The sequence below is a fragment of the Dryobates pubescens genome, chromosome 25 (genome assembly GCF_014839835.1).
Source record: "Dryobates pubescens isolate bDryPub1 chromosome 25, bDryPub1.pri, whole genome shotgun sequence".
NCBI classification, from domain to species: domain Eukaryota; kingdom Metazoa; phylum Chordata; class Aves; order Piciformes; family Picidae; genus Dryobates; species Dryobates pubescens.
The window spans coordinates 10,053,722-10,079,410 of NC_071636.1; the positions used below are offsets into that span (position 1 = coordinate 10,053,722).

A 25,689-nucleotide genomic window follows, 5' to 3' on the forward strand; every position below is an offset into this window, starting at 1 on the left:
GGTAGGACCTGGGCTAGCCGAGCGGGCTGGTGCTGCGGCGGGTGGCACACCCGCTTCGCGCCCCTGTTTCCGGGAGACCGCGGGGCCGCGCCCGGGCGGCCGGCAGGTAAAGGAGGCGGTGACCGCCGCTCTGCCCCTCACTGAGGCGGCTTCCGCCCGAAAGCACAGGAGGGGCAGCTATGAGGCTGCTCTTGCTGGCGTGCCTCCGAGCGCAGACCGGCAACGCGACCACCGCGGAGAGGATACAGTAAGTCTCCCCTGCAGGCGGGATCTCAGCTCCCGGTCTCCCTGCCTCCCGCCCCCATACCTCCTGGGGTTCTCACCTCCGCTCCTGCCTTCGCTCCCCGCTCGTCGGCAGGGAGCCGGCAAGGAGGCGGGGCCGGCCCCTCCTCGTCTCACGCAGGGGCCGCTGCGGTCGTGCCCGCAGGGTAGAGGGGGCTGCGTGGGGCTTCCTCAAGGGCTCTGCGGTCGGGGCCGGTGCTGCGAGCATATCGTGGGGCTGGAGGGTGGCGGGGTCCATGCGCCATTCGCTGCCCCCGTTGCCGCACGGAGACGGTGTCTGCTCCGCCTCAGCCGCGTGAATGGCTGCTGCAGGGGGTGTGTGAGGGGGCGGATGCCGAGCGCTGAGGCAAGACCCGTCTGACAGCGCCGGGGGTGGGGATCGGCTACTGACCCGAGAGCCGGGGCCCACTGGGACATGCGGTCGAGCCCGTGCCGTGGGAGACGGCCCTTGATGCGGGTTTCTTGCGGCTCCGCGTGGACAACGTGACCCCATCTGCTAGAATGCTGGGGAGTAAGGGAGAGGGGGAGCCGAGAGGATCCTCCCCCGCTTAAAAAAAAATAAATCAACCCCACTAAACCAAATAACATTTCAGCTCAGGAGGCTTTCCCACTTGAAGGGTGAACCCGGTTCACAAGAGTAGGGGTCTCCACACCGGCCAACCCACGGAGGCCTTACATCGCCGGTATTTGCGCTGCAGTGCATTTCCTCGGCGCTATCCGCCTTGGGAATTACCCAGAGTAGGATGAGGACTCACTGTAAAATGCAGTAAGCTCTGAAAGAAGGGTCTGTACAGGAGCCGTCTTTGAGCAGTATTTCTGAAAGAGCTATGCCAGTTAGTACCCTGGCTGTGGCTTTCCGTGCTTTGAAATTGTTGTGACTCACAGATCTTCACGGATATTCTTCATGTCCTCATTTGTGTCTGGGATGTGGCTGATTTGTTTAAAAGAAAAGAGTCACCATAAAAGTGCAACAATTTCCAAATGTTTTTATCCACTGGAGGCCTGAAATAAGGACTTGGTTTCTTCTTACCTGTCAAAGAGTCATTCACAGTTTAGTTATTGTTCTTAAAATTACTCTCTTAGGGTAGCCTTCTGCTTTTACAATTTTTCACCAGCCTTAGATCTGTGCAGAGCGACAATGTTGTACAAGATAGCAAAAGAACATATCTACTGCCTCATGTCAGTCATTAGTTTTCCATGGGGACATCAATATTTGTTCTTCTTCCATAAGAGTATTTCTTCTGCCTTGAGAAATTAAATATTTAATTACCTTCATTTTCCACTTCAACTCTGAGGACAAACATTTAGACTGTGAAACCATTCAGAAGAGATCTAGTGGAAAGTAGGTTTTGCATTATTCTAGCACAAGCCAGGCAAGCAAATGTCCACGTACAATTTCAGCTTGTCTTTTAACTGCACTGAGACTGCTGTGATCATCTGAGCATTGTGCATCGAGACACAGTGGTTTAGTAAGATGCCTTTATGTGAGTCACAGTAACTAGAAATTTTGGTGAGCCTTTTCCAGCTGTGACTCATGCATGGTGGCCTGGGTTAACATTTAGTATGAAAGAGAGCATAGACTTGGTGAGATGCAACAGCTCAGTTAACAGATAGTTTAACATATTACCACATTAACACAATCATTTGCAGCTATGTGGACACATCTGCAGCCATCTGATTTGCTTTTGCATCCTGTTGCTTTATAGGCCTACCTTAAACTGAATGCTGCTTTCTCATGCATGTAAACCTTCAACCACAAAGAAAACAATGAGTGAAAAGTCAATTTCATTCATGTTCACAGTTCAAGGGGATAAAGGACTAACAGAACCAGTGTTTGAGAATCAGTAACTTCAGTTCGGTTCCTATCTTACCACCTGCCATAATCATTCTTTATAGTAATAATATCAATGAGCTTGTTTAGGAAAACAGAAGTCTGATCAGGAAAAAAGGTAAAGTATTGGCTAGCCATGAATTCCATTTTCCTGACTAAAAGGCTAGTCAAATGACAGCTATCACTGAAACCCTCCTATGCAGATGCTTCCATTTAATACTGCTTTTCTTAAGACCTTAAGCCATTAACAAAAAAAAAAAAAAGAGAGGTTAAAAAATCGACATGTATGTCTAAAGACTTGGATGAGTCACTTTTCACCCTAACCTGCCATACCTGAGGTCAAGTACATATGGTAACCCTTGTAGCATACAGTATATATTCCACTTAATATTTGCCTCCAGTTGTGTATTTTTTGTTTTATGGTTACAAATTCATATGTTCAGTCCTTTTTGTTTGTTTGTTTTATATTGAATAAACCATGACAACTTCTGCTTAAGTACATATGAAAATGAAGTTGTCTCTAGGTTGGACACTTGCCAGCATAGATTAATTTTACAGCTTAATATCACTGTGTATAGTATGTTCATGATATTACAGCTGTTCCTATAACTACTTCATCTTTTCATAAATAAGATACTAATTTCCTGATGACAAAGATTCCAGAATCTAATTTGGCTAGAAATCAGCTTGCTGAAACAAGTGATATAATGAACATGCTGTGGTCTTATTTATATTGGTGTGCATAATCTTTAGTCACTTGAAAATAATGTGAGCAATGAGTAGAGAATAAAACACTAAGCAAGTCTTTGGTTAGGCTGCCATTCTTCAGGCTTAGAAATGAGATCAAAGAAGGTGCTAGGAAAGAAGATAAATGAATCTTCTCTGCCCCTTGAAATGTTCTGTTCCTCTTTTATTATTTGGTAGTAAGGAAGAACAGAAATGTTGAATTAATTGGTTAATAAGAAAGATTTAGATTGAGTATTTTGTCAATATTTTAAAATCTTTTAGAGAATTAGGGATTGTTTCAGTTCTCATTTGAAGCACAACACTTGAGATAGCCATTCTGTAAATCTCTAGGTAATCAACTGGAAGGGAATTAAACCCACAAATTCAATAATGCTGATCATTCCTCTTTACAATTATTTTTCAGCTTAGACATTTACTGGAGTAATTCTGAGCTCAGCCTTCTATTAATGTCCCTACCATTAAAGTCTCACAGAAGAGCTCTGGTACAGCACAAGATCCGATTCTCTTCTTGATAGATCATAAGAGGGCTTTTACCTCCCTATGTTAGTTTGCACAGGTGCTGGTGAATTCGTGATGCTGTTTGCATGGCTGTTCCCAGAACAGGACAGCTGCAAAGCAGGCATTTATCCTCCACCTTTGGAACTGAGTAACAATCATTTACATGGCCTGCACTTGATGTATGTGCATCCCAAAATGGTTTGCACTGCTAGACCTATATTTTAAGTCAGAATTAAACTTCACAGTGTTATTTTGTTGTTCCGAAGAACAGCTACTGACTTCAGAATGTAGAGACGGAAGGATTCTCTTCCCATTTTTGCTCAAATTTCTTATTTCTGGTCTTATTCACAGTGGATGTTATTTGTACTTCGTTCTTGTCAACATCATTTGCCTCTTGTTTAAAGGAGAAGTTTGAGAGACAAATAAAATGAAGGATTCTTTGTTTTAACAAGTGTATATGTGTGTGTATATATATGTATATAATTTAGAAAGAAAACAGAGATCAAGCAGAGTTTCAACTCGGTAGGAAGTGCAAGTATTCTGTTTTGGATGAATTGCAGAAAAGGCAGTGGAAGGGACTCCCTTGATAAGCTTTACAGAATAGCCTAAGGAAAAAGATAATTAACACTTTTTTTATGAAGTCCACTTTGTTCTGCTCAAGAAGTGTCAACCTATCTACCCACCAAGAACTTTGTGGAAGTCAGACTTCTTTGTCTGCAATTCCATTGAAATATCAGTTGACAATTAGAACATAAATGTTTTTGAGAGGAAGTAATCTCAGAAATAAAGCAAGTTTCAATACTATAATAATTTAGAAGTAAGCATACTTAAAGCTTGCCTATGTCTTAGCCTCAACCATTATAAAGTGGTTGCTGTATTATGAAGATCTGTGAAGTGTAGATTCAGGTTGAAGGAGTGAAGACAGCTAGCCAGGATAAGTGAGAAATAGTGATCAATAATGTAGGCAATAAACCTGAAACATTGTAAAGCACCCCCTGGTCGCTGTGTTAGAGAAAAAATATTTTCTATAGAAATTTTAACTGAAGTGAAAATGTGTCAGAAAGGGTTTGTACCTTTCAGCAGTTATCTCTTTCTATGCTGTATAGATCCACAGCAGACACAAAGGCTTATAAGCCTTATGATTTCCAAAGAGCACAAAAAATATAACAGAGAAGCTTAATTCCCTGAATACTAGTCAGTGGGACTGGGAAATCGTTTGTCCAGTATTCACATGTTCATAAATATCACAGTGTAAGCAGTGACTAATATAATGTATTCTAAGAAATCATCTCTCAAACTTACAGGGTGACTGGAGTTTTCCCTGTTTGCTTACTTCCTAGCAAAACACCACAAATCTGAAATGGAGCTGTCAGGTTGTAGAAATGCTTTTCTCTCCAGGTAGTGGCATTGGCTTGCATGAGAGCTTCAGCAGAAGGGAAAGATGTGGCAGAGCAAGGCTGATTCTGGACCCAAGTAATAATCAGTGGTGATTAAGATGCTTGCTTGGAAATTTATGCAATAAAGGGAAAATGTAGCCTTGAGATTTAGCATTTTCAGTGTTGCCTTAGAGTCATAGGCAGCAGGAGGTGTGTTCATTTTTATTTTTCATTCAGAAAGTATTTGTTTATAAAATGGCAAAATAATGTGAATACACACTTGCCAGGAGGAGAAAATATAGTGGTAATGTATCTTTTCGCTCTTGGCTTCATCCAGGGACAGCTGTGACTTCATAGACAGATCAGCCTTCAAAAAAATCTCTTGCAATAGATCTGCAGCACCCTGGCACATTGGGTGCTTTCCTAACAGCATATGTGTAAAAATTGTAGCGTTTTGTTTGGTTTTTTTTTGTTATAAAGATGAAAAATCATTTAGAAAACAAGAAAATACAAATTTCAGTACTTAAATCCTTCCCAATAACTCTGCTTCTGCACACATTCATTTCCATATATGCATAATCTGAAGCCTGTGACTAATCATGTTGAACTCGGTGGTATGTTTATGGGATTAAAACCTTTTTATATCTGGGAATTTGCATTATCCTGGGAGTAATTTGATAATTTTGTTCTTGTTCAGCTGTATGCAATTCTTGTCTATGTGCTCATCAGTCGTCATGTGTAGAAAAAAGTATGGAGGTAAAAGAAGTAATCCACAATCTTCTGAGCCCTGGAACACTTGAGGGAGTCCCTTCTATTTACTTCAGAAACAACTGTCATTCAGCTGTGAAATTTGGTGCTGTGGAAACTGGAAGACAGAAAAGGCATTAATTCCTAGTATATTAAAAAAAAGACAAAGAAATGTTTCAGATTGAAATTCCTAGCTGAGTTTCTTGATTCCCAATGTCTTGAGAGAATGATTTTCAAATTAATTGTAATATGCAAACATATTGCTTGTACATGGTAGTGATTTATGGTAATTGGAATACTGACGGGAAAAAAGTCTTTTAAACTGGTTAATGAGCACCTGTGAAATTGTGGAATGCAGGCAGGAGCATCCCAAGTGTTTGCCCAAGAGATTTTCATTTCACAGCGATGAGATTTGGGCATCCTTATTTAGCTGTAAATTGAGAGCCCCTTTCAGACAGCAAGCAGGTACCTTGAATAACTTCATTGGACAACTGATGTAAATAATTGCTCAATAGTGCAAATAAGGAGCTTGCAATTTGGCTGTACTTTATTATTTATTATATAATTTATTGGTCTTGTGTAAAATGGTGAAGTTAAAAGTAAAATGAGTCTCTTTTTTGAAGAAGGAAGAAGTACAGCACCATATGTTGTGCCAATGGAGCTCTGTCTGATAGAGTGCTAATACATTCCTTCCAAGGCCTCAAGACATTTTACAACATTTTTAGCACCAATTTCTGCAGTAATGACTAACTTCTGCAGGCCAGAAAATTACATTCTTTGGGAGGATGTGAAATGATCAGGAGAGAAAAGAGACAAGATTATCCAAGAAGCTATTGAGTTAGCAGGATTTTAATGCCAGAACAATTAATATGCTATGAGAAATAAATCAAGTGGAACGATATGTAATGAGCAGAAAACATTCTTCTGGTCTTTTTATAATACTGGAAATGTAAACACTAAGTGCCAGCACTTACAGTGTACTAGTTTCTATCAAAACATGGATTTTCTTCTGTGTGTTTTTTTGGCTGATGTAGTTGGAAACAGTGATAACTGATTCTGATTTTGATGGGCAGAATTATGAGCCTACAGTATAAAAGGAGACTAAAACAAAGCTCACCAAAATGCCTGAAGTAAAGCTTCCTGTAATCAATCAGTCAAGAGACTTTGGCAGTCTTTCAATCCATGTTTTAATATGAGGAACCACTGTATAAAAAGATGAATGGGCAAGCTGACACTTGAGTAGGAGGGTTTTGTTGTTGGGGTTTATTTGTGGTTTTCTTTTAATCAATTGAGATTTTATAAAAAGCCTGTGAAAGTATTTGTATAATTACTTCAGTGTAGTTTTGGTGGTTTTTTTTTCTTGTACTTCAATTATCCTATGCCTGTTTTACAAATGGGCAATTAAATCCATGGTCAAACACAAAAGAAATACAATCTCAACTCTCCAGTTCTATTTATGTATTCATTTGTTTGCCTGTTCTGTATTTTTAATAGCATTGATTAGCTGGACATATTTGTGCTTTCTTCACTCAGTGGCCTTTCTGCAGAGCAAGGATCTGAAAATGTCTTAAGACCAAGGACTAACACACTCAATTCAAATGGATTCTTTTCAGCATATTAAGCTGAAGCTCAATCAGGAAAGATGATTTCCAAAGGTGATGTTGGTACTTGGGAAGCTTGGGCCTTTAAATGAATGCAGACCTTGTTGCTTGGCAGTGTGCCTGTGGCTTCAGAGTGGTGAAGGTGACAAATATTTCCCAGGGAAAAAAAAAACAAACACCCTTGTAAATAGCTTCATAGTTGCTTAAACAAAATTAGCATAAAGATAAACATGAGAGAAAAAATGAAGGGAAAACATTTTCATTAAGCTTATTTAATGCACTGACATGCTGACAACATTAACAGTATCTACTTTTATTCTTTTTCTGTTTGTTCCAATGATGAAGGAATCATCTACATGCTGCAGGTCATACCTGTGTTCTTAAAGATGCTTTCATGTATGAAAGTCCAACTGAAATAGCAAATCTAACCTCTACAGACATGTTTGATGCAGCCCTGGCCATTCATCTTTATAAGGGAGGCAGACTTCTGCAAGGTAATCTTCTTTCTAATTTGCAATAAAAATACATCTGAAAAAGGTACTAAAAGAGAAGAGAATGAATACAAGCAGTTATAAATTGCTAGAAATGTATAAATGCACATGCAATGCAGTTATTCTGTTTATCCACTCCTGCAAATGTTCAGAGATGCTGAAAATCTTTCTCTGTGGCCAGCAGGAGCAGGGAAGTCATTCTGCCCCTGTACTCAGCACTGATTAGGTCACACCTTGAGTACTGTGTCCAGTTCAGTTTAGGAAAGATGTTGAATTGCTGGAACGTGTCCAGAGAAGGGCAACAAAGCTGTGAGGGGTTTGGAGCACAAGTCCTGTGAGGAGAGGCTGAGGGAGCTGGGGTTGCTTAGCCTGGAGAAAAGGAGGCTCAGGGGAGACCTTATTGCTCTCCACAACTACCTGAAGGGAGGTTGTAGCCAGGTGGAGGTTGGTCTCTTCTCCCAGGGAACCAGCACCAGAACAAGAGGACACAGTCTCAAGCTGTGCCAGGGGAGGTTTAGGCTGGATGTTAGGAAGAAGTTCTTCCCAGAAGGAGTGATTGCCCATTGGAATGTGCTGCCCGGGGAGGTGGTGGAGTCACTGTCATTGGAGGTGTTTAAGAGAAGACTGGATGATGCACTTAGTGGTTTAGTTGATAAGATGGTGTTGGGTGATAGGTTGGACTTGATGATCTCAAAGGTCTTTTCCAACCTGGTTAATTCTATTCTATTTTATCTGATCCAGAGAGAAGTAAGAAAATGTACTTTTAAAGCAATAGTGCATTTCATAATTACATACTTTAACTACATTAAGATAAGAGCATTATATTAACATTAAGGTACTTTCAACAAATGTGTTCCTTCAGAGGACAATGGCTTGGCTAAATATAGCTGAGGTCGAATAGAAGAAAGCAGAGGGGCTAATTTGATTTTTTTCTGTTCAAAAAGTGAGTCAGGGCTTTTTGGACATGAAATAACTTAGAGGTGTCATTCATGCCAGCTAAACTGTAGGAGACAGGATGTTATCAGACAAATAATAAAATTTTCTATTGTATCTAGGCATGTAGAACAAAATTTTAGCCTGCCATTAATGGTGCACTGGAGGCACTGGCTTTCAAAATTACAGATGCTGTCACCTACTGAAATTGCAAGTGTGTATCAATTTCTGAAATTACCTTTGTATTGTACAAATCTACTCACTTGGACAAAGGCACATAATTTGATATTTTCATTAGATTTCAGTAGAAGTTGTTCTAGTTTTCAGACTTCAGAAGTCCCCCTGCAATTTGTGCTGGTGGGTATTCAAAAAGCCTGAATTATTATGTCTGGCATGCTGCTTTGTTTGTTTGTTTTTTCATTTAGTAATGAGAAAATCAGCAATGCTAAAACATACTTGTCTTACAGCTCACTTAATTTTCAAATATGAAACATCCAGTATGTTTTTATCATTATCAACATTCTTATTTCATTCCCCATTTGCTTTAAGGTTTCCTTATTTGTTTGGTTTTAACCACACGTTTTAATTATGAGAGTTCACTGAATTTAATCTATCATTTCCCTCCATCTCCTAAGACAGTGTGGGTAATTATAGAAGGTGTCACCAATAGTTTCCACAGCCATGAACACTGAAGGTCAGTTATATCATCTCAAAAGGAAGAAGCTACATCAGCACAGTAACCTCTAGTGCCCTGCTCGTTGGTCCAGTGCTGAGGACAGCGTTGTCTACTAAGTCCTTGATCTGTTTTCCTTTCCATCCAATAGCAAACAGATAAAATCAAAGTATATTTTCTGCCTCTCTTGGCACACAGCATGTAGTGGCAATACAGCCTAGCTATTCTTGTTCACAGTCAGAAGGAAAACTTGGCTTCATCTGTTGCAGCTAACAGAAATCTGCAAAATCCACAAAATCTCCCACCTTAATGGCAGGTTTTGTAGACTGTCTTATGGAGACTGTTTCTTTCACAAAACCACAGCCCCATTTGGAACTGAAAACTGTGTTCTGCATGTAGTAATTAGCCACCAAGAGGTTGTTATTTGTCAGCTTAATGTAGTGTAAAGCTGACCACTTAATCAATTTCAGTGCTGAAGCAATCAACAGTAAACACTATTGTCTGCTATCTTGATTAGTTTAAGAGGAGAAGAGTATGTAACTTGTCAGTTACTAAAAATAAGCTGACTCCAAGAAAAGAAATACTATTAGAAAGGAGCCTTTCAGTACTAATGGCTTTTGTGTTTTCATCTAAATGGCCTTTAGTCTTGTCCATTTAAGTCTAGTCACTTAGCACGGAAGTGCTATACTACCCATGTTTTGTTCTTACACAAATTTGAAGTTATTCTGATGCAGTGTATTAAAATAAGACCTTTATCAGAGTGCAGACACCACTAGGATAGGTATTTTGTTGATACTCTAAGATTTGAATCTTGATAATGACTTGTGCATAGTGTCTCAGAACCAGCCTGCCTTCCCTTACTCTTACTGTTGTGATCACTCTAAGGCACTGTAAAACAAATAACTTAGATGACCATGGAAGGTCTTGGAACAACCAATTATAAACAGATCCATCTGTTGGGATGCAATTAGCAAAGCAATGGTTTTGTTACAGGTTCACATATACTGCCTTATTTAATTTGGTGACCTTTTCCAATGCTACTCTTTCTGTAGCATTAAAATCTGCTTCAAAAGTCAATCTTTTAGAAAATACCTTTTTGTAACCAACTTGGTGGGGCAGTTACCCAAACCCATTGTATTGGAATGCTTGAGAGGGCAGAGAATGAGTGGCTGAGACTAGATACTTGGGACTAAACTTTGCAATGCTGAACAACATTTAAGATACATATGCAGTTTGGAAGGCTGCCAAGTCTGGAAACTAATTGGTTGTTTTTCTTAAGTGTGAAAAGGACAAAATCTCATAGCTACCCAACAGGCTGACATGCTGGGAAAGTGCATAGTTATTGTATGGGATTTTTCACCCAACCCCAGATGAATTCAAGTTTTCCCAGGTTTCTTTTTCAAAAGCTTTTGCTTACATGTGTGATAAATATTATCAATACACATTTTCACTCTTAAAGTCCCCTTCTAGTCATTCCCTTGACACATTAGTCAACTTCTCATTGTAGTCTTTGCTTTGCAGGTAGCAGAATTCCTTTTGGAATCATCTTTGGTGGGACAGATATAAATGAAGATATCAAATGTGAAGAAAAACATCATGTGATGGGAGCAGTGCTACAAGAAGCCAGGTAAAAGCATCTGTGGAAGATCTATGACCAAAAAATTGCCTTTTTTTTTTTTTTTGTAATGGCAGTTCTTTTAGGATCTGATCAGTAAATGCTTGGAATGACTGGGAGATTTGCAGGCCAGCAGACAAAGGACAGGCAACTTAAAATTCCTGTGATTTCTACATAGTATTTCATGATTCAGTGATGGAAGTAGAACAGTTTCTTAATAAAATTCAAGCCTGTGTCTAGTCTATTAATTTTATATTTCCTCTCTTACAATCATTTCATTGTTTTTGTGCAAGTACAAGTTGGCAGAGGCAGTGCTTGAAACTTGGTCTCTTGGGCTGTGAATTTTCAATAAGGACTCAAATCTCATTAAAAGCTAATGAAATCTGTGCTCTTGCTAGCTAATCCTGTGCTTTGTCTACTGAATCATAACTGTTTTCTAGAATAATGGGACTATGTGTATGATGAGGATATAAAACTCTGAGGCAAGTGAGAGAAAGGAGAAAAATAGTGAGAACACTTCACCTGGGATTTGGCAGGATATTGCTCTATAGAATAATCCGTGGGTAGACATTATAAAGACAGCCTTTGATGGTTAGCCTAACTGTGAACTGTAGCAACTTGGCTGTATTTTATTTGACGTGTTAGTACTGAAGACAGTTTTATGCAATCAAGTTTTAATTTCTCATGAAAATTATTTTAGACTTTATATTTACAGAAATTAGGTAAATAAATGTATAGCTAAGTATCTCCAACACTATCCATACAGTTCTCATGTGTACAGAACTATCCTGGCCATGAAATGACTGATACTTAGTTTTCAAATAGTGGAACTTGAGTAGTGGAGATTAATTAAATAGCAAACCTTCTTTTTAGCAGTGGAGCTATCAATATGATCTTTACAGCTTGCAGTACTAGTATTAGCCTAAGCAAATTTGGACCCCATTTACCAATGCCCTGTGCCAGAAGAGCTAAATGTTGCTCTAAGTTGATTTGTGATTTTGAGTTTTTAATTTTTGGTTAGTTACACATATCCAAACATACAAAATATTCTTTATTGGAACTAGAATGTTTTATGCATCAAGTGCTGTCTGCACATACAGACCATGGTGGCCAGCAGTTTGACTTAAGTGAGACAACAACTAAATATATCTGGCATTTGTCCTATGAATCACAGAGCAAACCTGTTCTCAGAGGCCTTGCCTTTAGCTTGTTGACAGAGGGCTTGATTGAAAAGTAGGTGACTCAAGTATAAAGAGCTTTTGTTCTTTTTTTTTTTCCCCCCTTCTAATGTGATCTGCCCTCTAGATACATGAACAAAGAAGCAGAGGCTGAAAAAAGTCTTTAAGCAAATTCTCTTGATTTTTTTTTTTTTTCCCAGTTGAATTGACAAGGGAGTATTTTCATGGTGGTTTAAAGTCCAGAAAAGTTCTCGTGACATGTCAGTGTAGTCCACAAATATAGTTCAAGAACTGGTCAGAAATCAGAGAAATTGACTCTAAACCAAACAGGGTTTCAACGTCCTCAGAAAAGAAGTTTCCTGCTTGACCCAAAGGTCTGTTGACTACAGTGTTTGATCACATCCATACTGGGCCAATAAGCCCCTTTCTTATTGGAATCTAAAACATTTTGTGCGTAAAGCTTCTGATGGATGCAATTAATGTAATAGATAGCTATGGTCTTACCAAGATGGAGGCTAAGATTGTCACTTCATGTGTAGCCAGCACAGTAGCTCACTGGTGGCAGGGATGGCTCTACTGCTACCTCTCTTCCTCTTCTTCCTCTCTCTTGCTTGTGGCTCTGTGATCCACCTTTCCTTGTGCCACAAATGAACTGCTTTCTGAGCAGGTTTAACTTGCTAAATGGTATAAAATTGGTGTGGGATTTTTTTGTTGTTTGGGTTTGCTTTCTCCCCCCCACCCCCCCCACCCCCCCCCCAAAGTTAGTTTTCTACCCCTTTAAAATGCTTGTGGAGGAGGAGGTTTGTTTGGTGGCATTAAGTTGCCACAGCAGGTCACTTATTCTCGTGGCATTGCAGTGTGTCTGAGCATCTGGTGACTGCAGTGGTCTGAAGAGTTATCTCTCTGGAATTGAGCTCTGCATAAGCAAAGGGGTCCCTGAGTGTAGAAGGTGGGATAAAATTTAAGCATCTGGAACATCTTTATCAAATCCACTGGTACTGCTTGCATGTTTGCTCTAGGAGAGCTTAAATACCTTGCTGAACAGAGCTTGCACAGGTTCCTGTCTCTGCTCATTCATCACAGCATTCTAGCTAAGAAAAATAACTGCAGTGGTTCAGATACAGCAAGATGGGTTTTGGTTCATGTTAGTGATGAGGAAATGCACAGAGAATCTGCAGCAGGCTTTTATCTCCTAATTTTATCTTTGTTAATGCCACTATATGTTCTAGCTATTATTAGCTAACTTACCTCTGGCATAGATATGCTCTTCTGTCTGTAGTGCCCTATAAAATGTGGTAGGTAAACAGACTTTAGAGACAGCTTTTAATCACACTCATTGAAGAATCATTAAAGCATGTTCTTACGTGCTGGGGACACTTAAGTGGAAAAGCAGCAAAGCCCCATTTAAAAGAAGATTTATATACGTGTTTACTTTTGTTATCAAATAATCAGATGTTATTCTTTAAAACAAGTCTGAAGGAAGAGAAAAAAGGTAACTAATGGGTCAGTTTAGTTTCTGAGTGTGTCCATTTGATCCAATTCTGTGTTTAAAGTGCTATCTGTCACAAATAGAGTTACTATATCTTCTCCAAAAGCTGTGCTGAATATTTTTGTAATGAGAAATAAGTTAGGAACTTGAAGTATAGTTTGGGAACATGAATTTCCTGTGATGTTTCAAAATACATTACTGCTTCCTTTTGCAGTTCATAATATTTCCACTGCTACAGAAAAATTAATTCAGTTTTCTAGAAGTTATTCTGAATGGATTTCTTCTCCAATGTTATCACTGGTATTATTCATTGCATAGTTATTAAAAGAAACCTATTTTTTTTTCCTTTATTGATTGCAAGGTTCTAAGCAGAAATATCATGAATTGTAGGTTACTTGTCCAGTACAACGTAGCATCACTTTCCATAAAACAAAGTATTGAACACTGTCTTCCTATATAATGTGTGTTTCATTATTAATCAAATTCTTCTAAATGGTGGTTGCACTCCTCTGGGGTGGGTTGTTTTGTGTGTTTTTTTTTTTTTTTCCTATGGAACAGTATTTTGTAGGCTTAGGAGCAACAGGGTTTGTTTTATTTTCTGCTTGTTAATGTGATGAATGGAAAGTATAATTGCAAAAACTGGAAAGGGAGCATGTGCAACCTGACAAAACAAGCATTTGCAAAGGCTTTAATAACCTTAAAGCTGTCAAGTTGTATATGTGAAATTCACTGTGGTATCATAAAGCAGATACTACAAAACAAATGTATGGGAGTAAGGTCTGTTGCAACGAATAGAAACAGGAGTTACCATTCGGCATTTATGTAACTTCTAGTAAATTACTGTGATTTCATGTCCTCATAACATAATATCTCCAATGGAAAAGTACTGTTTTGGTTGTGAGTTAGCAGTGTGTTTCACTTCTAACCACTGAGGTTGGACTCGGTGTCTGAAGGTCCCTTCCAACCCCTAACATTGCTTCTGTGACTCGTGAGCCTTATAAGGAGGGGCTGAGGGAGCTGGGGTTGCTTAGCCTGGAGAAGAGGAGGCTCAAGAGAGACCTTATTGCTCTCCACAATTACCTGAAGGGAGGTTGTAGACAGGTGGGGGCTGGTCTCTTCTCCCAGGCAACCAGCACCAGAACAAGAGGACACAGTCTCAAGCTGTGCCAGGGGAGGTTTAGGCTGGATATTAGAAGAAATTCTTCATAGAGAGAGTGATTGGTGATTGGAATGGGCTGCCTGGGGAGGTGGTGGAGTTGCCATCACTGGAGGTGTTTAGGAAGAGACTTGATGAGGTGCTTGGTGCCATGGTTTAGTTGATTAGATAGTGTTGGGTGATACATTGGACATGATGATCTCAAAGTTCTCTTCCATTTGGTCTATTCTATTCTATTCTATTCTATTTCTCCCTGTACTTGCTACAGCTTTATATCATTAATGAAGGAATATGAGGGAACAGGCTTGCTATTGTATATTGTAAGTGTAATATGTGACAACCCCTCTTTTATATTCATATATTTATATTTTATCTATAAAAGCAATTTAAAAAAAAAAAGGACTTCTGCTGAGCAGACACATTATCTCTCATATGAAAGAGGCTTTCAACCATTTCTATTCCACAGGACTGGTAGTCTTCAGAAATGGTTCCATTTGTGTTTCTAGTTAACACTGAAGCTCTATTTAACAAATGTAGAAGCACATGTTTATGTTTCATCACGACGTAAAAGCTACATTAAAGCCAAATGTTGTTAAGATCTTCTCAGAACAGGGGTTCTTTATTAACTGACTCCTTAAAAACATCTCATATGACTTCTTGGGATCATACCCAGCTCCTCCTAAGAATAGCTTGTTTATCTGATGTGTTTAGAAATCAGACTTGTGTGACTGAAGTCTCTCTGAGACACCCAAAAATTGAATTGTTGCTATCAGTGCTGCTTTCACATGGTCTCTGTCATACCTTTTCTGTTATGTGTACTTGTACATTTCTCAAAGGCACATAAGCAGAAGTTCAGTGGCATTATAAAGAGCCATAAGTGAAGAAGTCAAAGTGAGCTTGGGGACAGAAGTCTGTTCTTCTTCCCAGGTGAAAGCCCTACCCATTCAAGTGCACTTTTGGTTGCTTTATCTTGCTTTAGCATTGTGATTTATATACATTACAGAGGAGGAGTAGACGGTATTCATATACTCTTCTACAGTTCATTCATTTAAGCACCCTTCTCATAATAAAGTCTTAGCTAGACAACAGTCAAAATGCTCTTCTATCAGTACTGTGTCTGGCTAGTGTAACAGTCTCTTTGCCTGTGGTAAATCTCATTTCTGGGCACCCAATTCTTTAGGTACTAGAAAGGAATAGTAGGTGTCTAACTCAGCTCTCCAAATTGCTAGGCATCTGCAATGGAGAAGCATTCAGAACTACCAAGCTCAGTCTCAAGTCTGTGAGATTGCAGAGTTGAAGCCAAGTCACTGGATCATTTATCTTCTTTTCAAGTTTATTTAATGCTGATATTTTCCCTGAAGAATAGCACTTTTCTCTCTCAGGTGTTTATTTCACACTGACAGCTTTAATTGCTTAGAAATAAGAGAAAACATTGGGGAAAAGTTTTTTAAAATCCTTCTGCTCATTTGAATTAAACTCAGTTCCAGTGAGTTTGAAACAGTAGGGCTGGGTATTGTCATGTAACAATTGTTTGAAACTTTCAGGACTTAAGGTCCCTTCTTGGCCTTGTGACTGTGAAGAGGGCTACTGCAACTTGTAGAAATAGGAAATGCTAATTGACTATTGCAGCTGTTTATATTAATCAAGTTGAACTGAGGGATGTTCCCATCATGTGAATTTTCTTTTAGTTTAAGAAATCCTCACTTTAACTCCCCAATAGCTGTAAGTTGTAAAGCCTGAAGAGATAACTGTTTGTTTTACCAGTATTTTCCAGTAAAAGACATAGAAAGCCTGCTTTTTGTCTTTCCATCTGTAATCATTTTATAAGCCTCTACTCTTTGTTCTTATGAATATTTCTTTTTCCTGAGATACTTTTCTGGTTTTTATGTTTAAACACTTAAGCAGATGATCCCAACTATTTTTGTCCATTTAACTAGGTTTGCAGTGGCTTTCACAATGAAGATGAAGGAACTGGCAGCAGCAGAGTGGGTATGTTTATGGGCTGATGCTTATAGTCTTATCAGCTGTGCATTCTTCTGTAATGGTTTCTAAGTAATGCTAGAGAATTGTGATAGTATTCAGAGTCTCTACTCCTGTTGTTTTTTACCTTTCAGAGAAAGCATTTCATGTTTATGTGCTTCAGCAGGTCAAATAAATCTGGCATTTAAAATCTGTTTGTTATTTGAAGAGTATACAGCAGTTTGGGAAGTGCTTCTCTGTAACACTGAAGACTAATCATTGCTGTTGTTACCAAGTCTCTCCTGATGCTATATGCATATACTGCTGCTTTCCAATACCTGAAGGAATCCTACAGGTCGGCTGGAGAGGGACTTCTCATAAGGGGGTCCAGCAATAGGACAAGAGAGAATGATCCCTCTACAACTACCTGAAAGGTGGTTGTAGACAGGAGGGGGTTGGTCTCTTCTCCCAGGCAACCAGCACCAGAACAAGGGGACACAGTCTCAAGCTGTGCCAGGGGAGGTTTAGACTCAAGGTGAGGAAAAAGTTCTTCACTGAGCGAGTCATTCATCATTGGAATGGGCTGCCCAGGGAGGTGGTGGAGTCGCCGTCCCTGGAGGTGTTCAAGGGGAGATTTGACGTGGCACTTGGTGCCATGGTCTAGTTGTGAGGTCTGTTGGAACAGGTTGGACTTGATGATCCTTGGGGTCTCTTCCAACCTTAGTTACTGTGATACTGTGATTTAAAGCTGAGGGAGAGAAGGTTTAGACTGAATCTTAGGAAGAAGTTCTTCAGTATGAGGTGGTGGGACTCTAGAATAGGCTGCTCAGGGAGGTTGTGGATGCCACTTCCTGGGGGTGTTCAACACCAGGTTGGATGAGGCTTTGAGCAGCTGAGTCTAGTTGAGAGGTGTCCCTGCCCATGATGGGAAGGTTGGAATAGATGATCTCTGAGGTCCCTTTCAACCTAAGCCATTCTATGATAGAATACATAGAATACATAGAATACATAGAATAAACCAGGTTGGAAGAGACCTTCAAGATCATCGCGTCCAACCCATCACCAATCCAACTCCGCCCAAGCAACTAACCCACAGCACCAAGCACCCTGTCAAGTCTTCTCCTAAAAACCTCCAGTGATGGCGACTCCACCACCTCCCCAGGCAGCCCATTCCAATGTGCAATCACTCTTTCTGTATAGAACTTTTTTCTAACATCCAGCCTGAACCTCCCCTGGCGCAGCCTGAGACTGTGTCCTCTTGTTCTGGTACTGCTTGCCTGGGAGAAGAGACCAACATCTGTCTGTCTACAACCTCCCTTCAGATAGTTGTAGAGAGTAATAAGGTCACCCCTGAGTCTCCTCTTCTCCAGGCTAAGCAACCCCAGCTCCCTCAGCCTCTCCTCGTAGGGCTTATGTTCCAAACCCCTCACCAACTTTGTTGCTCTTCTCTGGACTCGTTCCAGCAAGTCAACATCCTTCCTAAACTGAGGGGCCCAGAACTGGACACAGTACTCGAGGTGCGGCCTAACCAGTGCAGTGTACAGGGGCAGAATGACCTCCCTGCTCCTGCTGGCCACACTGTTCCTGATGCAGGCCAGGATGCCATTGGCCCTCTTAGCTGCCTGGGCACACTGCAGGCTCATGTTCAGTCTACCGTCGACCAGCACCCCCAGGTCCCTCTCAGCCTGGCTGCTCTCCAGGCACTCTGACCCCAGCCTGTAGCTCTGCATGGGGTTGCTGTGGCCAATGTGCAGAACCCGGCACTTGGATGTGTTAAATCTCATGCCGTTGGACTCTGCCCATCTGCCCAGCCTGTCGAGGTCCCTCTGCAGAGCCTCTCTACCCTCCAGCAGATCAACTCCTGCGCCCAGCTTGGTGTCGTCAGCAAATTTACTGATGATGGACTCGATGCCCTCGTCCAGATCATCAATAAAGATGTTAAAGAGCATGGGGCCCAGCACTGATCCCTGGGGCACACCACTGGTGACTGGCTGCCAGCTGGATGTGGCACCATTCACTACCACTCTCTGGGCTCGGCCCTCCAGCCAGTTCCTAACCCATCGCAGTGTGGTCCCATCCAAGCCATGGGCTGACAGCTTGGCCAGGAGCTTGCTATGGGGAACGGTGTCAAAGGCCTTGCTGAGGTCCAGGTAGACTACATCCACAGGCCTCCCCACATCCACCAGGCGGGTCACCTGATCATAGAAGGAGATCAGGTTGGTCAGGCAGGACCTGCCCTTCCTAAACCCATGCTGGCTGGGCCTGATCCCTTGGCCATCCTCTAAGTGTTGCGTGATTGCACTCAGGATGACCTGCTCCATAATCTTTCCTGGTACTGAGGTCAGGCTGACAGGCCTGTAATTCCCTGGCTCATCCAACCGGCCCTTCTTGTGGATGGGTACCACGTTGGCCAGCTTCCAGTCAGCTGGGATCTCTCCAGTGAGCCAGGACTGATGAAAAATAATGGAGAGTGGTTTGGCCAGCTCATCTGCCAGCTCTCTCAGCACCCTAGGATGGATCCCATCTGGTCCCATGGACTTGTGGGGGTCCAAGTTGCTGAGGAGAGCTCCTATCACTTGCTCATGGAACAAAGGGAAACCATGCAGCTCCCTGGCTCCCTCTGCCAGTTCTGCAGGCCAGCTGTCTGGTAGACGTTCTTTCCAGCTAGTAAAAACTGAGGTAAAGAAGGTGTTAAGTACCTCTGCCTTTTCCTCATCCTGTGTTACAACATTTCCTTCTATGTCAACCAAGGAGTGGAGGTTGTCCCTGCCCTTCCTCTTGCTATTAATATATTTATAGAAGGACTTTTTGTTGTCCTTCACATCAGAGGCCAGTTTAAGTTCCAAATATGCTTTTGCCTCCCTAATTTTCCTCCTACATGCCCTAGCAACCTCTTTAAACATTCCATGGGTTGCCTCACCTTTCTTCCAAAGATGATACACCCTCTTTTTTTCCCTTAGTTCAATTAAAAGTTCATTACACAGCCAGGCTGGCCGTCTGCCCCGGCGGCTCCTCTTCCGGCACATTGGCACAGCCTGCTCCTGAGCCTTCATCAGCTCTTTCTTGAAGCAGGTCCAGCCCTCCTGGACCCCTTTATTTTTAAGGGCTTTCTCCCAAGGAACCCTCTGAATTGTTTCCTTGAGCAACCTGAAGTCCGCCCTCCGGAAGTCCAGAGTGGAGGTCTTCTTGCTGGCCCTCTTAGCTTGACTGAATACTGAAAATTCTATTATTTCATGGTCACTGGCCCCTAAACAGCCTCCGACCACCACATCACCCACCAGCCCTTCCCTGTTGGTGAAGAGGAGGTCAAGCAAAGCCTTGCCCCTGGTAGGCTCACGCAGCACCTGGGATAAGAAGCTGTCCTCCATGCAGTCTAAGAACCTCCTAGACTGCCTCCTCTCTGCTGTGTTGAGATCCCAGCAGATGTCAGGCAGGTTGAAGTCGCCCATAAGGACAAGGTCAGGAGATCTTGAGACAGCCTTAAGCTGTCTATAGAATGCTTCATCGACATCATCCTCCTGGCTTTATGTTTCCAAAATTCAACTAAAAACATTTAGTTGCAAAGAAGAATTGGGAAAAGTAGTTTGACAATACTTGTTTTGTCAACATTGGGAATAGAATTAACTCCTTAAGGTGAACTGCAGAGCTAAAACTGAAGTTACAGCAGTATGCAATATACAGCCCTGTTGACCAGCACTGAACTTTCTTAAAATTCATCTGTGCTTTTGGAAAAAATAAACCAAAATACACTGTACTGTATGATACATGGAACATTTCATCTAACAGCATGGTTTTAAACTATGTTTTCAAATGTATTTTAAGGAGGTTACTTAGTCAGCAGAGAACTGGCGGTGATCATGGTTAGTTCCCTGTCTCTTCATTTAGTAGGTACCTTTGCATTTGCTGTGTTGCAAGGTTACTTCACACATTCAGTGCAGTTATTTCTAGTATCTGATGGTCCTGTCATCGGGTCAACATTTTCACCCTTAAGTGGTTGAGCTGGTGGTGGACTGCCAGTGGAGAAAACTGAGACAAATCCTTGAAGCAGACAGTCCTTAGTCCTGGTTTCTGAAGAGCAGAGTAAGACAATAAAGACTTGCTGGTCATATGAGTATGAGGAGAGCTCTTGGCTCGTGTCAGGCTGACAGCTAACCTGTGACAAACTCCACACCAGGCAGCAGGGCTTTCTGATCCATCTTGGTGGTCCAGCTACTTGCTGTGCAAGCCAACTGCTGTGTTAGCTGAAGACATATGAGTTGTGGTTTTTTTTTCCCCAGCTGTATCTTATGAAGTGCGAGAACAAACACAACATACTTAGTTTCAAGCAGTGAAGAATATGAGCATATCTTTCCATACATAAGTCACAGAATATTAACACTTTTTACATATTAACTCACACAAATGTGAAGTGTTTCATTCCTCTGATGTGTGCTTTATTAGCTAGGCTGTCAATTAATAATTTAAATTATGAACATATAAGCAATTGCACTGCACTCAAGGGCTGTATCTTTTCTATTTTCTATTACATTGGATAAATTATCTTTAATTATGAAGTGCATAATGCAGCATTTGTAACAATCTGTATTCCAAATGAGTTTGAAATGCTGTAAAAGATCTTGTGCTTATGGTCAGTGTTTTATTTCAGTAGTGTAAAACTGCTGCATAAGAATTACCTAAGCCAGTTTTATTGGCATTCAATTTCATTTTTCCATTCTCCTCAAGACCATTTAAAATATAGAACACAATGGAAAATTGATCTATAAAGTGTGAATAGATCTGTACACCCCTTTTAACAGTATTCCTGCTATTTTCCTCTTGATGATCCAAGCCCTGGCAGGATTATATTTACTCACCATAAGCCATTAAAGGTCCAGCAGAGCGTAAAACCAGATGTTTAACTTAAGCTTATTTTTGCAACTTAGTGATTTTAGGGAACTAAAAGCCTATCTTTATCCACCAGTTTAAGGCAGAGCTATGCAGTGTATCAGCTATGGAGGCAAGGCTGGCTTAAGCTGCCCTCTGCCCCATTGGGTTTTCTCCACCTTCTTTGTTGCTGCACCTATGTCCTAGTGCTGATTTTCAGCTATCTCACTTGTCTTGCAAATTTAAGTTCTGAAATTGGCCTCCATCTTGCAAGGTACCTCTCTAATAGTCTGATTTGATCTTTAATAGTTGAAAGAAAATCATGCTGATGTGCATTTTGTTACACTAGTTGGGATTGTTGGAAGATTGAATAGATCTTGGCTATGGTGAACGATGAAAGTTAACTTCTCTTCTTCTCTTTAAAGCCAGAAGCTAGGAAGAAAATATATGTCCAAACTCAAGGTAAGAGTTTTGAAATACTGGCTAACTCATTCAATTTATTTGAATAGTGTTTGGTACCTGTATGTTTTTGTATCTACTTTCTTTTCCTTGGATATGTTTTGCTGAAATGGTTTTGAAGTCCTGGCTCCCCTGAAGTTGAGCTTTCTGCCATTGACATTAATTGAGACAATATTTCAGTCTCTTAGCCTAAATTTTCCACTCATTTAGGGCCTTTACAAACAGTTTTCCCAGATGCCTTACAGTAGGAATCTGAGAGACAAGGTCACACCTAAGGTAACAGTGAACCTTCTCCAATGCATACCAAAATTTTGGTGCTAAATGATTATTCTCTGAAACTCCAAATTCCTTTAAAGGCTTTAAGCTGAGTTCCCAACATCATGACACCCAACAAGTACCTAATCCAAAGTGTAGTACTTAAGGGAGTAGTCTAGGGAGCATTCATCTCAGCAGTTTAGATGTGATTACTTTAAACTGCAGCTCCTTTTTTTCTACAGATTCCAAAACTACATCCGTTTGGAATATTTAACTTAAAAAATTGTTTTCAAAACTATTACGGGGAAATAACTCATTGCAAGGCCTATTGAGCCCATGTTTAGTCTATATTTAAGCCCTTTGTGAGGTAATAGTTAACTGAGAGAATAAATAAACCGTTTGTAAAAGAATTTGACAAAACAAATAAGTTAATATTCAGTTGAGATTAATTTTTCTATACATTTAATTTGCTTTCTTTGCCTTACGTTAAGGACCTGGGTCTCAGGTTGTCTGTATCTGTTCTGGAATAAAATGTTCCCTCAGATAATATTATCTTGTGTGTAGATTTTAAAAGGGCAAATTTGGCATGGTTTAAGTGAGCTTAATTCCATGAGTTGCTAAAGAAGTTCATACACACAGTGCAAAACTTTCAAATCAATTTCAGTCTGATGACTGCAGAAGGATTATACTGGCAGCCTGGAAATAGCTGCTTATGGAATTCAATGTGCTTGACAGAAACGCTACTTTCTTAGGGCAAGACTTCAAGAACCATAGTTCACCTATCCAGGAACCAATCAAACATGTTTTGTTTCTCTGCTTTTCCAACACAGGAATTAAGACTATGCCTAGTGAAGCATTTGACTGGTACAGATTTCTACGAAATGCAGGTAAAACTCAATGTTTTTTTCTTCTCTATATCCACTGATTTTATTCTTAGTGGATGGAAGAGATTTGGAATGTGAAGATTAATTGATTATGGAATAAAATGGCTTGATGCTATGAAGAATGAAAAACTCTAATATTAGCTTCAGGCAGAATATCTGTCAGATTAGTCTGGTGAGGAAACAACCCAGACTGCCTCCAGATTTCTGATCTGTCTGGGGCTGAACTTCACCAAAGATAAATGGTCATGACACATGGGTCTATGCTCCTTAGAAGGTAAGTTAGACCAAAGCACCAATATCTGATTGTGCTGTGCTTTGTGTGATAGAAACTGTGAATTTCCTCCCTAAAAAAAAGAATTTGTAGGCATTTGACTGTGGTAAAAAGATTTCAATATTATATTCATTGATCTGATCTCTGATAGGGAAGCTGTTCCCTCTGTTACAAATGAATCCTCGGTAGTCAATTGCTTTATCACATCAGTAAATGCGTGCCATTATTCAAGACCCCTGTCCAATTTTAAATTGAGCATTGTGAGGTTATTTTGTTCTCAGTAAATCACAGCACACAAGCACAGTGCCACCAAGATGAATAATTTTCTGAAGTGAAATGATTTGTCACTTGCTAGCACAGCCTTAGTGGTGATTGGATCTCATGTCCCAACCATTTTATGATTAAAAGAGCAGTCAACAGAGTGAGGAGGGGGAAGCTCCCCCTAAGTGCATTTCATCTAATATATTAGAGACAGTTTTCTGCCTAATGTGTACTAATGCAAAAGTGCAAAATAATTCATAATGTACATGAGAAGTAAACTAAAAATGTGCCTCCAACAGCTGTGCCTGTTAAATAATAGCTTGAGAACTGCCATCAGATTATTCAGTAGTGGTTTTATGGCTATTTCAACTCACTTATCTTATCAGTCTTGTTTCTCTGCCCATCTCTGGTAGCAGCCTACAATTTCCACTTCTTTTAATATTGCACATGGAGGCAGGTTTTTTTGGCTGTACCTTTATACTTACCATGGACTAATTAAGAGTTCCCACTGAACTGCCTTGCTGGGGCTTTGCAGTTTGAAAGTGCTTAAAATTCTACTAAACTTGGAGCAATCAGTAGAAAACTATCAAAAATAGAAAGCAGTTTTGCACAGAAGAATACGATTTTGATAGTGTAGGCTTGCACAATGAAGTGCACTTGAAAAGATCTCTAGCTTTTATGTAGATAAAACTGTCCAATCTCATTCACTTCATGGCATTTATAATCATCTTCTTTTTTTTTTTTAATTATTTCTCCAGATAACTCTTGCCTATATCTTTATCAGTATCCTTGAACATTTGTCAAATTCAGGATTCCTAGAACTGAATATAAAGAAACAGCGAGTGCCCTACAATGCAAATTATAATGCATTGGAGGCATCAGTGTTAAGCATCCTTGGTGATCAGGCCATACATTGTCAAGTTATTCTTTAAAATGAAATAGGCTCTTCAGGGTATTTCAAGACTTCTTTTTTTTTTTCCTCCTTCTTTTTTCACAGAACAGACTTCTTATGAATAGTCTTTGTAATTATTATCTTTTTCTTTTTTTAGCCATAGAAAAGCCTTAACATTTGACTCGTGTTAAATATAACACAATACATAAATAGTCTCTTTAAATCGGTGTAATGGATTCAAAAAGAATTTAATAGCAGATTTAAATGAGTGGCAGAATTCATCAAATACATTTTACCTTGGGAAACTTCCCTCCAGTCCAGCCCTCAGATGTGAATGGTACTAAACCAAAAGCCAGCAGTGTGCCCAGGTGGCCAAGAAGGCCAACGGCATCCTGGCCTGCATTAGGAATAGTGTGGCCAGCAGGAGCAGGGAAGTCATTGTGCCCCTGTACTCTGCATTGGTTAAGCTGCACCTTGAGTACTGTGTCCAGTTCTGGGCCCCTCAGTTTAAGAAGGACACCGAGACACTTGAACGTGTCCAGAGAAGGGCAACAAGGCTAGGGAGAGGCCTTGAGCACAAGCCCTATGAGGAGAGGCTGAGGGAGCTGGAGAAGAGGAGGCTCAAGGGTGACCTCATTGCCCTCTACAACTACCTGAAGGGTGGCTGTAGCCAGGAAGGGGTTTGTCTCTTCTCCCAGGCAACCAGCACCAGAACAAGAGGACACAGTCTCAAGCTGCACCAGGGGAAGTTTAGGCTCGAGGTGAGGAGAAAGTTCTTTACTGAGAGAGTAATTTGTCATTGGAATGGGCTGCCCAGGGAGGTGGTGGAGTCGCCGTCCCTGGAGGTGTTCAAGAGGGGATTGGACGTGGCACTTAGTGCCATGGTCTAGTCATGAGGTCTGTGGTAACAGGTTGGACTTGATGATCTTTGAGGTCTCTTCCAACCTTAGTGATACTGTGATACTGTAAAAGACTACAGAGTCACAGCTTTTTGTACCTTTCATTTGAGAGTTTGGGTCACTTACATAAATAGCAATAGCCTGATACAAACTGAAGCATTGTTGTGTACATTTTGTTGGTTTTGTTATTAGGGATGCAAGACAATTTCAGTACAAAAATCATGGAATTAGTATTTTTTCCATAGTGTCAGCAGCGGGCCTGAGAGTTGCAGAGGTGATGTTTGTGTAGTATTAGTGTGCTATCTACTAGCTGCAGTATATTCTGTGTC

General features: G+C 40.7%; 1 protein-coding gene across 1 annotated transcript in view; it reads left to right on the top strand.

Moving 5' to 3' along the window:
- The window catches only part of GLT1D1 (glycosyltransferase 1 domain containing 1), a 63,678-nt gene continuing 37,989 nt past the window's right edge, over positions 1 to 25,689 (top strand). The window contains exons 1-8 of the mRNA XM_054173208.1: positions 1 to 247; positions 7,428 to 7,576; positions 10,701 to 10,806; positions 16,555 to 16,610; positions 16,761 to 16,790; positions 17,085 to 17,098; positions 21,865 to 21,901; positions 22,984 to 23,040. Of these exons, the coding sequence (XP_054029183.1) occupies positions 180 to 247; positions 7,428 to 7,576; positions 10,701 to 10,806; positions 16,555 to 16,610; positions 16,761 to 16,790; positions 17,085 to 17,098; positions 21,865 to 21,901; positions 22,984 to 23,040 (517 nt within the window). The 5' untranslated portion in view covers positions 1 to 179. The remainder of the gene's footprint in view (positions 248 to 7,427; positions 7,577 to 10,700; positions 10,807 to 16,554; positions 16,611 to 16,760; positions 16,791 to 17,084; positions 17,099 to 21,864; positions 21,902 to 22,983; positions 23,041 to 25,689) is intronic.